Raw genomic sequence first — 14290 nt, 5'->3', positions numbered from 1 at the left:
ATCCAACCACCTGCTCTTTTACCTTGTGAAAGGAGGACCCTCTGGATAGATGCTAATTTTAGGAAGACATGGTAATTCTTGTCATGCAAAGTTCTTATGGTTTTTTCAAGATGCAGATCCCAGAACATATTTCAACGTGCTCAAGAGATCTGATCCAGCTTATGCCTTGCTCTGAGTCCTGTTGGGAATCACAAAGCAGAAATTGTCTGCAGCTGTCCCCACATCCTGGGGACACGTGGCCAGTTTTGCCTCCATAACGGGTAAAAGACTGAATTCTTTTTTCTCTTGCTGTATTTTTAGCATGTCCTTCCTTACACAGATGGAAAATCCAATAATTCCAGGAAAATCTCAACACATGTCAGTCTGAGTTTAAGAGCAGCCTCCATGGGAATGGGAGGTCAGGAGGGTGTATCACCAGCCCCACCACCCCACCCCGAGCAGTTGTAGTGGAACAGACTGAGTTGCTCGGGGCTGAACTGTCTTTCTTTCTCTCGAACTAGAAAAATTCTTTCTTCTCTGTGACAAAAAATTCTTTTGAACGAACCCTCCCCTCTTTTTTCTTTGTGGTTGTTACAAAGACAGTAACTGTTCTCACAAGAAGTCCCACAGTCATGGGTTTGGATGTACATAGTGGCTGCAAAAGGATTCGGAAGGAAAGGAAGCACAAGGACGAGCTGCATTAGAAAATATTTCCGTATTTGTGCAATAGGATTGGAAGAACGAGGCACCTCCATGCTTCACAGCTGAACGGTAAGTTGCTCATCTGCAAAATGTTCTCCCTTCCACTGACAGAAAGCTCTTGAGCTGTTGTACGCTCCTGAAATTTCCAGGGGATGTTACTGCATGTAACGGTACTGGATTCAGCACTGCTGGCTTCTCCTTGCCCTGCTGCACCGGGCAAGGAATAGGTGCTGTAAACCCTATGGATGCTTAAAAACTCCTCCAAGGCACTGTGTTGATCATTTTTCTTCCCAAGATTAATTTTAATCCCTATTGGTGCTGCAGTCCAGCTAAGAGTGTATCCCCACAGTGAAAATTAGGAGGCAGAAAGGATTATTGGCTGCAGGAAGAGGTGGCAAAAGCAAGCATGGGCACAGAGAAATACCTGCAGTGCTGACTCACTGGGAGGTGTGAGGACTTTGGTCTGTGCCCTCTGACTGGGGCCACATTAACACAGCATACCCTGGAGTGCAGAGCCAGGCAGTGGGAGAGGGGTGCAGCATTTCAGTGGCCCCTGCTCAGCAAATCTCCCTGAGGTGCACCTGGGACTGCAGGACTTGTCTTTGCCTAGAAGGGAACTCGTCCCTGGCAGCCTTGGAGGCTGAGGTATCACAAGATGCTGTGGTCCATGGGTGCAGAGGCTGTCACCCATGACAAGTCTGTCACCCAGAGCATTTGGGGCTGGGACTGGGGTACCTGTGCCTGTTCCTGGTAAGCACTGAGGGAGAATGGAAAATAAAGGGAGTTCTGATGGTGACAAACAGGGACAAAAAAAGGTTGTGCTCTTCAGAAATTTAAAAACAGCTTGAAAAATTATGCTTATGGAGGAGGAAGGAGGAGGGGGGAGACATCTGTGCTTGTTTATTCATTCATGTTTCTGTTGGCTTTTATTATATTTAGATCATGCTAGATGATGACAGAAAATGATGCTAGAAGTATTTTGTGTTTAGTGATGATCTGGAGAGCAGGAATGCTCTGTGGCAGCCAGTGCAGCTCCTCCTGGCCCAGATTCCATTGCACACATTTGACACTGTTGATACAGCTCACAGTGCACTGTCATCTGATGGAGGTGTAAGCTCCAATCCTTTCTGCTCAGTTGTTTTCTTTATTTTCTGTAACTAGCAGGCTGTTATCAGACAGGAGCAAAGGGAAATCAAACATCATTAAGCACTGCAAGACCTCTGCCCTTCTTGAGGGGACACAGTGGATTCTTAATTTCTTTGACAACTAAATAGACACAATGTTCCTCATATTTCTAAACAGTCACTTCAATGAAAAAGGTTCAGTTCTGAAATAAAGGAATTAGTCTTAGAGCTGGTGTTTGAAAAACAATGGGGTGTGTATTTGATATTTTGAAAAACACCAAGCTGGGACATTGTTATAGCCATTTTGGGTGCTTTTATAGCTTATAGAGAGGCAGAAAACCAGAACCAGCATATTGCTTCTTAGAAAGCCTATCAAAGACATCAGGTGTACAATGTAATTTCTGTAAACTGCTTTAATATAACTTTCTATAACAGTGGTGTTCAACGATCACTTTGTTTTAACCTGCTTTCCTTTTGCCCTGGTCTGATGGGAGAATTCATTGAATGAAGAGAGAGGAAGGAAACAAAGCTGGTGGTCCCAGCAGATCCTGTCTGTGCCAGCTATTGTGCTGTTAGATGGGAACTAGACAAATGGGTCTCTTCGGACAGGTGAAAATGTAATTTTCTTTTTGCTATGTCCTGATGAATTCTGTAGGTTTTTCTCCACAAAGAGCTCACTCTGGTGTTTGTGGTGAGAATTGATTGCACTGAGGATTGATAAGAAGCCTTAAATGCACATCTCCCGGCCTTTCTGGGATGAGAGCTGCCTCTGAAACCCCCTTGGTGTCCTGTCATTCTGCAGGACCCATCTCCAGACAAAAAATCAGTGTGTAGGACAGCTCTGGAGAGCTTTAATACTTTATCACATCGTCTCTTACCCTCTCAGAGTGTTTTTCATGGAGGGTCTGAGTGTTGTGGCCATAAGTCATTCACTGTGCCCAGCACATGCTACCAGAGCCTAGGTAGGATTATGTACACAGGGATATGTACCTTGGAATGCTGCCTGTGCTCTGGTGTTACTCAACAGCCCAAGCAGAGCTTTGGTTTCTCCTGCAACATCAGCAGAGGGGATGTGCCCTGGCCTAAAGCAGATGCCCTGGGGGGAGTGGATTAGTGGGCTATAGACTTTTGTCCATCCATTCAGCTCCAGTTCCCTTATCTCTCACATTTGTCAGTCTACTGGCTTTTCCACTTCCTCTTAACTCTGTTCCTGGAAGAGGGTGGGGCAGGAAAGGAAATACTCCATTAAACCTGTCTCCACTGATTTCCATTTCCATTGCGCGTGTGATAACGGGCACCAGGCTGCTCTGAGTGTCAATACCACCGACTAAATCTTTGCTTTGTTCAGTTAGAACAAACACAGGCTGCCAGATACCATTGCAAACTGCCACATCAGCAAGGACTGAACCTGGCCAGGGGAACTTCTGACCAAGAAATAAGATTTTCTATGTTCTGGAGAAGTCAGTATGTTGGATCAGATTCATTGGCTGGCTGCCGTGACAGTCCTGGGAGTCCTGGAGCAAGGTAGGGACCATTGGATGTGTGTGCTCAAGTACTGGCTGGATCGATCTACTGTAACTCCACTGATTTTCTTTTGCTTTCGTATTTAATGTCTCCTGTTGCACTGGCACTTCACTGCTTTTCAGGCAGGGAACTGATATCTTGTTTGGGTTCTGGAGAGCATTCAATCAAATGAATGCAGGAGAAGCCCCTTCTCTGAACTGACCTGCCCCCTCCATTCAGAATTTTTTTGGTAGATCTTTCCCTCTGCAAACATGTAGAATTTCCCTCTTTGGGTTTACAGCAGCTCCTGAAGTGCATGTAGATGTGAGCATACAAAAAGCTCTGCTGCATGAAAAGGTGGAAGTATGGGCTGTGGTAGCCACATGGAACATCTCCCAGCCACGGGTCCACATTGCATGCCAATTTAATTCAGTATCTGGCTGGCCTATCTGTGGCATCAGTTCCATCCCCACACAGATATCAGAATTTAGAAGAAGAAAAAATTAAACGAATGAAAAAGCCTTGAAATTGTCGGTAATAAAGTGCATCTGAACTGTGTAATAATTTTACCATCTGCTGATTATACAAGAAAGTAGATAACACTGGTAGTACATGACTTGCTTCACTATTGCTCTGGGTCATTCCTTTTCCTTCTCTAAAAGGTACCTGGGATTTTATTCTAACTTTCTCTGCTGTCTGGAGGTGTGGGGTTAGGAGGAGACTGCAGATCTTTTTCCTCAGCCTCTGGCCAACTCCTGACTCCAGCATGCCCAGCCATAGGACTGACCATGCCCAGGACTGACCACTGCTACTTTTCTCTCTTTTGCTGCAGCCTACTTCTTCCTCCAGGTGATCTATGCTAGGAGGTTGTTTGGTATTTCACCTCCAAAGATCTCAGGCCCTCCTGAATTTGAAAGGATCTTTCGAGCACAGTAAGAAACTCCTCTTACTTGATGTTTGTCAGATCTCACTAATGGCACTGCCTTTCCCCTGCTTTGCTATTCTTTTCCTGGAACTGTAATTAAGCAATTACCTCCCTTACCAGGTTAAGCAATGTGTTGAAGAGTCAGCATCAGAATTGGGTTGGCTCTTGAGTCCTAAACCAGCCACTGCTGATAGAAAGCACACAGGAATCTCTGCTGTACAGTGAAGGGCTCACAAAGACATAACCCTTGGTGCCTGAGACTTAGATTGGTTTTATCCAAACCTCAGGCAGCTTCAGCCCTGCTCTGAATCTCACTCACTGGGAAGGACAAGTTCCCAGAGAGATCTCAGCTGGTGCTGGGATGAGGATAACCCAGCATCTCTGCTGTGACTTCTGTGCTAGGGCTGCAGTGGGGAGGGAGGAGCTTTCATATTGTTGTACCTGACCACTGGAAAAAAAGCAATTGAGTAGCTTGAGCTGGATCCCCTCAGCCATCCCCTTCTTTGCTCCTTCACTAGCCTAGACTCAGCTTCGTCCAGCATCTTTTGGTGCTACTGTGCCTTTGGGAGGATAGGGCATGGCATACAAACAATCCCAAGAGTTATGTGCTCCCTCCAACTCCTGCACAAAGCCCAGGCTGCTCTGGCCTTGTGTACTTGAGGGACAGACCTTCCCTACAGCCTGGGGCTTTGGGGCATGGGCAGCAGGGTTTGAGCGGCAGCACTTGGGAAGCAGCAATGGGAATGGTTCATGGAGCCTTTCTGTGCACAGTCTGACCTGGGAATCTTTTACTTTATTTCTTGTAACCTGGAGACCTTCTTCTTTCCATTGTTTATTCCATTGTGAATAAAGCTGGGATGGGAACTGGAGTCTGGAGGCTTTTTATGACAACACTAGTCCTAAAAAGCAAAAGCCTCCAGTGTCTGGAAACTGCTAGGGGAAGCAAAAGAGGAAGAACTTCCTTCCTTTCCCTAGTTTATGACCTTTCTCTTTCCTGCCAGGGTGAACTCCTCTGAGTATTTTCCCATCTTCCTGGCACTTCTGTGGCAGGCTGGACTCTTCTTCCATCAAGGTGAGAATATCCCATTACCCGGCTTGTCACTGGATCTGTTCCCCTGTGTGCTGCCTCTGTCCTCAGGTCCTGCTCAACTTCAGAACAACAAATTAAGCAGTAATTTTGTCTCTGATGGGAGGGTACAGCCAGATGACACAGAGTCTCTATTCCTTCACTTTGGGCTACCTCCTTGGTTCCAAGTAGCTCTGAAAAGCCTTTGGAGATGTCACTGTGATCTCTCCTAAACACAGGTCTGGCTGCAGCCTTGGGTCTGCTCTATCTCTACGCCCGCTACTGCTACTTTATGGGATACAAGGCATCATCCTCAGAAAGGTAAACACACTCATGCATGCTCTTGCACACTCTTAAACACTCACACACACAGCAGCCCTCAGGGGACTGCGCAGTAACCCTTGGGGGGTCGTTTTTGGAAACCTAATGTTCTTTGGGAAAGCTCAAGACTCTTGGGTGCTCTGGGGCTCCTGCATGACTCAGCCTTGTCTCCGAGGCATGATGTGAACATGGACACGGGGCTGAGGCAGCCACAGAGATACTGGGCAAGGCTGGGGCTGCCCCAAGCCCTTTTGGGTGTGTGTGTTTGCTCCCTTGAGATGGAAGCAGGGCTTGGGACCCCATGCAGGGGGCAGGGGACAGCCAGGGACTGCCTTTCCACCCACCTCTGCAGGGAGGAAGGGGCTGTTCCAGGCGGGAAGCTCGGTGCCAGCAGCTGCCTCTCTCCCACCAGACTCGCCCCGATATACTTCAGCGCTGGAGTTCTCTGGATTCTCATTGCAGTGTCAGCCCTGGGCATCCTGCATTTCTTCCTCTCTCACTATGTGGGGCTGAACGTCCTCCAGCTTCTCACAGCATGACCCAGTCCTCTGAGCTTCACCACTGTACCCACATTTCTCCTCACAGAGAAAAGCAAGGCATGACTTCTCAAGAATATTTCTGGTTTTCAGATTCTCTGAGCCTCAGAGAAAGGAAAAACAATTCTTATCTCATTTGCTGTGCCTGTGTTTGTGTCAATGTAGAATGCAATATGGAGTTGGTTTACCCAAAGTGATGGTGTTTTGTTTCCTTGGCCTATCAGGGCCAAGCATGTGTGTGTGTGTCGGGACTGTCAGCTGACAGTCATGAGATGCTGCAATTGTGTGCAGTTGAGTGCTTGGCAGATTCAGTTTAGATGTAATGTAACATAGTGTAATATAGCATAATAAAGTAATTAATTAGCCTTCTGATAAGATGGAGTCCTCCTCATCATTCCTCCCTTCATTGGGGCTTTCTCTGTGAATACTATACACCACTGTCCTCATCTTCTAGTCCTGCTCCCTCTGGCTTGCCTTAACACACTGGCTACAACTCTACAGCCCTCAATGAGAAATCCACCCTCACCCGAGCTTTTAACACCTCCTTCCTCACTGTCCAGCACTGGCAGGAGCTGCTGAGCTGTTTAGAAGATATTTTTCCCCCATGGCACTTGGTGTGCCAAGTGCTCCACATCTGGCGGCTCCATCCTGTCTGATGCGGAAACAACAGCCCCAAACGAGGACATATAAAAGAAACTCTTCTCAGTCTGAGTTTCCCAGTGAGCTGCCAAAGGGAAGTGCCACATGTTCCCCATTATCCAGCGGCTCTGCCCTCAGCCCAGGCACAGAACACGGATTCATGCCAGTTTTCCAAGGCCCACACCTAAGAAAGGCATTTGGAACCAGATGTGGGCTGAGACATAACAAAAGAGGTGAGGGATAAACTAGAGTAGCCACCAACATGTTGTGCAAAAGTCTGTTGGTGCCCTCATGCTGGTTATCAGCCACTGCTGTAAATCAGACTGAGCAAACTCACCACCACTGCTGCGTGTGCCACTTTGAACTCGGCCCGGTGACAACAGGCACAAATAAAAGGTCACTGAACTTGCTGTGCTGGGTGTCTCTGTGAGTCTGCAGCTAGCACAGAACAGAAACATGAGTGTGTGAGTGCAAGGTGGCTGCCTTTGTTTCCCTGACATGCAATCCAACAAAGCCTGCAACCCTGTGTGCCATGGGAGGAGAGCTCTGAGGAGGGAGAAGCTGAATTTTGGTCCCTCCTGCATCAGAAGGAGCTGGATTTTCATGAGTCCAGTATGCACAGTACTGATGCTTTTTGCCACTGGTGCCTTCATGTTGTGCCACAGGAAATGCCAGCAGTGCTCTGTGTGTCATCATGGGGGAATTCACAGCAAACCCAGAGAATGAAAATAATTGCATGAGCATGATGCCAGTCCAACCACATTGTAAAGCCCACTGCTCTCCCCTCCTTTTCCCAGCAGTAGGCATATCTAGACTGTAAGAACAAAAGGGAGGGGCTTTTTGGAGGAAATTATTAATTTTTCACATTGTTTCTTTTCCTTCCATGCATTTTAAATTGGCTTCTCCAACAAAGCATCCAGATGATTTCCCTTTCAGGCTCTCCTGCCTTGGAGTCATGCTGCTGCATTGAAACTGGCAAATGCTGCAGGGTAAGGCTTAAAGCCAAACAAAAGTAACTGTACAACACTTGTCTCTGCAAAGTTTTCAGCACAGCAGGGCCCCATCCTCACCAAAATCCTCAGGTGTCACAGCAAGATAAACAATAACTTTTTCTCCTGGCATCTTTGGTGACACATTTCAGAAAAGTCTGAGCATAGTTTAACCCTGGCTGTGCCTTAGCATGGTCAGGGAGGAACAGATTTCACAGTGAGATTTCACTTAGCCTTTGCATTAACAGGTCCTACCATCTCCTGAAGATGCTCCCCAGTCCTCACCTTTGTACCAGTATAACCAGTCACCTCCCAGAGAGTTAATGCAGAAGGACTAGCCCCAGCTGCTGGTGCAGGTCCTGACTCCAAATCAAAACTCTGCTTTCTGGGGTTAGTCAAAGTGGGTGCTCCTTGGTTCTGTAGACACAATCTCTGTCTTTATCCTACATCCAGGTTTCTAAACCCACTGTATCAACCTGCACTGCCCACCTCAGCCCCGCCTGTGTCCTCTCTGTGTTTGACAGGGCCGCAGGATGACTCAGAGGAGGGAAATTAATGATTCAGCAGTGAGATTGTAGCTGGCTTCTCCCCTTGGATGCACAGAAGACCATTAAAAATCCTGGCACGGTGCAGTCAGGCTCTGGTCTTGGTGGCTGCCAGTCCTGTCACCAGTTATGTGGCAGAACTGCCACCAGTTCTGCCACAGAAAATCTGACGGGCACATCATCAGTCCTTCAAACCACTGTCAGAGGGGCCATTTCAGGTGCCTTGAACAGAGGAGAAGATGCTCCCCTCCACCAGGGCTGCTGTCATTGCTCTGTTACTTCATCAGTCAAAGAAAACCACTTTACACCGATCGATGGTTCAAACAGTAAATGATTTTGGGATTTACTCAATTCGTGACGCTGCTGCCCAGCACGCTGTGGTGGTGCTGTATGGCACCAATGTGCCCGCCTGATCCTGCTGCAGAAGTGCTGAGGGCCCGCTGGGCTGGCACAGGGTGTGCTGGGGGGCTGCACCTCCACCCCGGATCACCGTGCATCCCTCAGGTGTGAAACCCGCCCCGTGAGCCCCAGATAAAAGGTGATCCAGCCGCCAGCGGCATTGCTGCTATCCCGTGGGCTCCGGTGCAGCGCTGAGAGGGAAGGAGGGTCCCACCGCTGCCGCCGCCATGGGGGCCAGGCCCAGGCCGTCAGCCCCGCTCCCGTCGGGATTCGTGTCCCCGTTCCGCCCGGGACTTGCGCCCGCTCCGGCCGCCCCGGCCCCGCCGCTTCTCCCCGGCATCGGGAGAGGGCGCCGGCGGCCCGCGGCTGAGCGAGGGCGGGCCCGGGGGCAGCGGGGCCCGGGGGTGTCCGAGGGCAGCGACCACCGACGGCCCCGGGCCCGCCGCCTGTGCCCCTGCCCCGCTGGCTGCACCCCGAGAGGTGCCCGGGGCGGCGCTCACCGGGCAGCGGCACTGCCACGGCCTCTAGCACTCGTCCACGGATCTGCCTGCTTCCAGTTTGATCCGTGCTGGGCCAGGCTCTGGCTTTAAGGTATTGGGTAGGGCAGTCCTGGAGCCTCGCAGGAATCTCCTGAGGACGCTCACGACAGACATAAAGCAAAGCGCTCTGCGGAGTCCAGAGCTCCTTCCTGCTTCCTCCCCTTACGGCTGCCAGTTCATTGCCAGCAGCGGGGAGAAAAAACGTTTGGTATGCGGTGTTTGGAAGCAAATCCACTCTGATAGTGCCACAGGCTCCTCGGATAAGCAGGCAGCCGGATGGGAGGCCAGCAGAGAGCAAAGGAAACCCGCAGAACCAGCGAGAACTTTTTTATCACAGGAGGTACAGAGGCTGAACTTGTAAACAAGGCTCTGTTCCCGGCGGGGCGGGTTCCACGCGAGTGACGGTGGAAGTGCAGAGCCCTGTCCCCGCACACAGCGGCTGCCACCCGCCGCAGGCACCGCCGGGACGCAGGTGCTGCCACCGCCGCGTTCCCAGGATCCCAGCCAGGTTCCTGGAAGGCTTTGGGATCAAGGTGCAGAACTTTTCTAGCTTATAATCTTGAAAACTTCAAGGACACCCACGTGTACTTCCCTATCCGTGACGTGCTGGCCCGTGCCGGATACGGTCTGGTGTGGGCAGCGTGGGCTTTACAAGCGGCCACCAGACCGAAATATTTTGTTCTGTCATGAGGAAGAACAGCACCGGTGCCCCCAAGCCCACGGAAGAGCGCCCCAGTCCCTCCGGGGCACGGCTTGGTGGAAGGGATGGAGAACAGCCTTGAATTTCCCCGGAAAGCAGGGCTGCTAACCTTCTTTGGGAAGCTGTTTGGGAGGGAAACTCCCTTGGGGCCAGGAAAAAAGGGTGCAGCTGGTGGCCCCGGCTTTGTGGCACTGGCATGTCAAGCAGGTTTCCATAGCACCAGCATCCATAACACGGGGCCGAGGGGAGGGAGAGAAGTAGGTCAGACAGGGCTAACAATACCCAGACGTGTCTATCTGTGGCTCAGCCTGACCCAGGAAAGGGGTGAAACGGAGAACAGTGGGAGAGGGAAAGAAAAAAATTAAAAAGAAGAAAGTATCCACAGTCTGAGCAATGCATTTCTTGCCTTCAGAAAAATAAGGACATTTTAAAGCCACCTTTGTGTATCAGCGCTGAGCAACCGAGACTAGCACCCACCTCCTGCCCATCTGACAACAGGCTACAAGGGAATTCAAATGCTAATTTGGAGGCAGACTTCTCAATGGGCCTTTCTTTCTGCAGCAGCACCAGGATCAGAGCTCTGGGGATGCAGCCGGCAGGAGCTGCGAGGATGCAGTCGCCAGAGCAGGACTGTGGGACGCCTCCCTTTCCCCTCACCGATCCTCACCGTCACTTTGTTACCCCTTGCCTTAGTTTTACTTGTTTACATGCAAATAACTTCAATGGCAAGGAAAAAGAAAGGCGGGCACATGGAGCTGTGGGAGTGAAATGCCCCCGCTAGTGACCCATTTTATGTGCTGAGTCTGCAGAGGCCTGGCTGTCGTGTTCACAGCATTTTGGGGGTTGCCTGCTTTGCAGTACCGTCATTTTCAGCTACGTGTCCATCAATGCCAAAAGTAGGAAGAACAGCATGGGCAGTGAGATCCAGAGCTCTCTTGATCTGAGCAAACATATGGACACACAGATCTGCTGGGCATGTAACAGAGCAAAGGCAGGGGAAGGAGTGCTTTGCTCAGGGGGAATGGGAGAGTGTGGGTGCAAGAGGCTGAGATGGGCTGGGGTGAAGAGCGTGACTGTGGCTGACCTGTGTCATGCCTGCGGCTGGAGAACACCGTTCTTGGCTTGAACATCACCCCCACACCATCAGGGTGTAGATGCAGCAGTGGATGCAGGCACAGGGTGTTTCAGACAGGCCAGTGAGAGCAGGCTCCTCACCTGCAGGCAAGTCTTCCCTTACATTAACCACAGGCCACGACCGAGTGCAATAAAAACCGTTCCTGCACTTGATAGTGTGGTAAAGCCTAAGCAAAACCAGAGCTATCTGCAACTTTGTCTGTTAGCAGGTCGGGAGGTCAGGAAAATCCACACTCTAAAGTTACAATTTGCCTCATTGTCATCAGTTTTCTACCTCAGCAATTACCACGTGTAAGAGAGCTCCAAGAATTCACCTTTCCGCAGGTAAGGGCAGAGCCACAGTATATATAAAATGGACAGGGCTTAACATGGCTCTTTGTGAATGCCCTCCCTGCAAAGGAAAACTGACCACCTGCTGGGGAACCTTATGGAAGAGCATGCCCAGCTCCAGCCCCCAGCAATGGATGCTATGCCAGATTCTGTGTTCAGGGACTAAAGGTAAAAGTTATGTAGGAAGAGCCAAAGGGTCAGCCCTCAGGAGGACTCACAGAGCATTTCTGGAGTGAGAAAATGAAAGAAGACCTGCGCCTGAGCACGTGTATCAGCTGTGTTGCTTTGATGTGGCACTGGTTGACTAGAGAAAGGTGGGTGACCCCAAATTACTAAGGCAACATTGCCTGCCAGGGCTAAAAGTCAGAGATCATCATTCCAGTGAGGTCAAAGCAGTGAGCTGCTGTGGTCTCTGCTTCTGAGCATGCAATGGGTGAGTGGCTAAAATAGGCTCTATTTCATGAATGCAGCTGGCCAGGATAACAAGAGCTCAGGACTCTGCCCTGATAGAGTACCACAGCACACTCTCCCAACATTGGACTGAGTCACCCTTCTGTTCAGTATCTACGGCTTTACAGCTCGTTCTCCATTTGGGAGGGTGTGAAGAAATGCAGACCTTGGAGCTATGTGAATGGCCACTTTTCACCTCTCTCTCTCCTGGCAGCACTCGGATGAAGTGCCAAGGTGCTGCGAATGTTCTGCCTGAGTGAAGAAACCTTTCCCGGGAGCAGCCTGATGAGCTCAGCACGGCGCTGCTCAGCCAGATGGCTCCTGGACCAGAGCTGACTCATGCCCACAGAGCTCAGGCAGCAGAACTGGCAGAGAGCTGCAGCACGCTGTGGGAGACACCTCACCCCGGCTGGCCCTGCCCTCACAGTGGGCCAGCTCCAGTGGTAAATCCAGGTGTTCTGCCCACTGCTATCATTCTAATGCTGCAAAACTGAAACGGTGACAGGCCTGGGTTCCACTGACAAGCAGAGAAGAACCAGGCTGGTGAACTTTTCTGAGCCCTAAAAGGGTGCAGCCATTGAGGGAGCAGAACTCTTCACTCTCACAGTGGCAAAGGATGGTGAGCACAAGCTGTGGATAAGCTGATGGCACAAAGGGAAGGGTGACAGCTTCTAAAAGTGCAGCAGAGGCCTCAGAGAGAGCAAGAGACTTGGATATCTGCTGTCCACTAAAACAGTGTTTATAAACCTCTCCAACTGTTTTCCAGCTTGGCTTCTTAGTGAATTACAGCTTAGGAAAGCTGGGAAACATGAGCTACATCCAATCCATGCTGCAGACCACCATTTTCAGAAAACTGAATAAAGGTAAAAAACAAAGGTGAAAAAGAAGAAAGGTGAAGTGTAGCCAAAAATCCTCTTAGATCCAAATCAGACATGGGAGGGAGAGTGCACTGGCAAAGCTGTGAACTGGCAGCATTAGTGGGTGTTGAACAAGGCCATGTTATCTAATATGGCAGAAAACACATCATGCATTTTTAAGAGCATTGTTTCACTTCTATTTATCACAGTGTCACAGCTAGAGGCTGTTTCAAAAGGCATGGGGAATACAGAAAGATTATGATTGGATGGTAGGGCTTTTGCCTGGAGGTCACACACACAGAGAAACATACAAAGCATCAGTAGTATAAGACTTCCATGTATTCCCTGTTTTCAGAGTCCACATGAAAAACAAGTCAGCTGCAGCAGTGTTTACTGAGAGTTAATCAAGTTTGCAGATTAATCATAAGATCCTGAATTACAGGTGCTTATATACAAAATGAGGAACACGCAATGCACGTAGCTGAGACATGAAAAATGGACTCTGTGATGGCAGCAGCAGAAGAAATGAGTAACAGCTAAGGAGGAAAGGAAAGGCACATACAGTGATGATGGACCGAGCTCTCTCATCTCTTCAGAGCAGGTATTTAAGTTCTGATCAATTCTCCCTGTAATGGCAAATGCTGATCCGTGAAAGAATTGTTGGCAATTACTTTTTGCATTGCAGCAATATCTCCAAAATCTACTCAGAAGTGAGCATCTGCTTTACTCTCAGACACACAAAATGTCTCCATATGCTTGGATGACTACAGAACCCTCAAAGAAGAGCTGCAGATTTTCTTCATTATTTTCTTGTCCTGGAAAGAAGTTCAAGCAAGATCACAAAGAGAGACTGGTATCAAACAGAAAATTCTTGTGCAGGTAACAAGTTTCAAGAGCTGTACTTCGGTCCAGCTTAACACTTCACATGTGTACTCAGCTTTATGTATCTCTCTGCAGACTGGACTGGGGCTCCTCTCCATGAACCTGTAGGGAATTTGGGATGTTGCAGAGGGGCTGTGACTATCTGGGAGATTTTTACTCTGGAGCCCACCTTAATGCCTCAGGTTTTAGCTTTCATATTTTTCAGATTCTGTACTGCTTTACTGTGTAGTTCTGAGCTTCATTTAGGGCATGATGAGCTCTCTTTGCAGAGTAGGGAGACAAAACAATTCCTTCTCTATCTGGGGACCAAGGACAAATGATCCAAATCTCAGGCCTAAATATCAAGAGCATAAACAACAAGTGCACTGAAGAGAGAAAAACAAGAAGGGTGGGACTTCATAAGCTAAAGATATAATTGGATAATTAATTCTAATATGGAAATGACCAGAACTTGTGAGACTTCATGACTGGTCATCCATTTTGTGACCATGTTGGGATCATCTTGGTTGGGCTCTTGTACTGCCCAAGCTGTATCCATTGAGGCCTTCTAATAAACACCCACTTTATTCTTTAACTCTCTCTAGTCTCTGTTCTAGGTCAGCCTTCACAAGGCATCAACCTCTTTGCCCATTTCCTACCCAATGCACTACAACACCCAACAGGCTGAGCT

The 14290-nt window shown here is 49.2% G+C and overlaps 1 protein-coding gene across 4 annotated transcripts; it reads left to right on the top strand.

The window, feature by feature from the left end:
* Positions 1–534: 534 nt before the first annotated feature.
* Positions 535–6514, top strand: LOC131564822 (leukotriene C4 synthase-like). 4 transcript variants are annotated; one of them, XM_058815415.1, is made up of 7 exons: positions 651–750; positions 2300–2414; positions 3158–3329; positions 4141–4240; positions 5235–5305; positions 5539–5620; positions 6033–6514. In XM_058815415.1, the coding sequence occupies exons 3-7, from the start codon at positions 3272–3274 to the stop codon at positions 6157–6159; spliced, it is 438 nt and encodes a 145-aa protein (XP_058671398.1). In that variant the 5' UTR covers positions 651–750; positions 2300–2414; positions 3158–3271; the 3' UTR covers positions 6160–6514. The 4 variants fall into 4 exon arrangements, with proteins under 4 accessions (XP_058671396.1, XP_058671398.1, XP_058671397.1 ...); XM_058815414.1 differs by having other exon boundaries at positions 718–750; positions 2300–2422; positions 3154–3329; XM_058815413.1 differs by lacking the exon at positions 2300–2414 and having other exon boundaries at positions 535–750; positions 3154–3329.
* Positions 6515–14290: the final 7776 nt, after the last annotated feature.

Source organism: Ammospiza caudacuta, chromosome 16, assembly GCF_027887145.1.
Source record: "Ammospiza caudacuta isolate bAmmCau1 chromosome 16, bAmmCau1.pri, whole genome shotgun sequence".
Taxonomy (NCBI): Eukaryota; Metazoa; Chordata; class Aves; order Passeriformes; family Passerellidae; genus Ammospiza; species Ammospiza caudacuta.
Note: the sequence above shows the minus strand (reverse complement) of the source record. Positions and strands in the feature narration are given on the sequence as shown.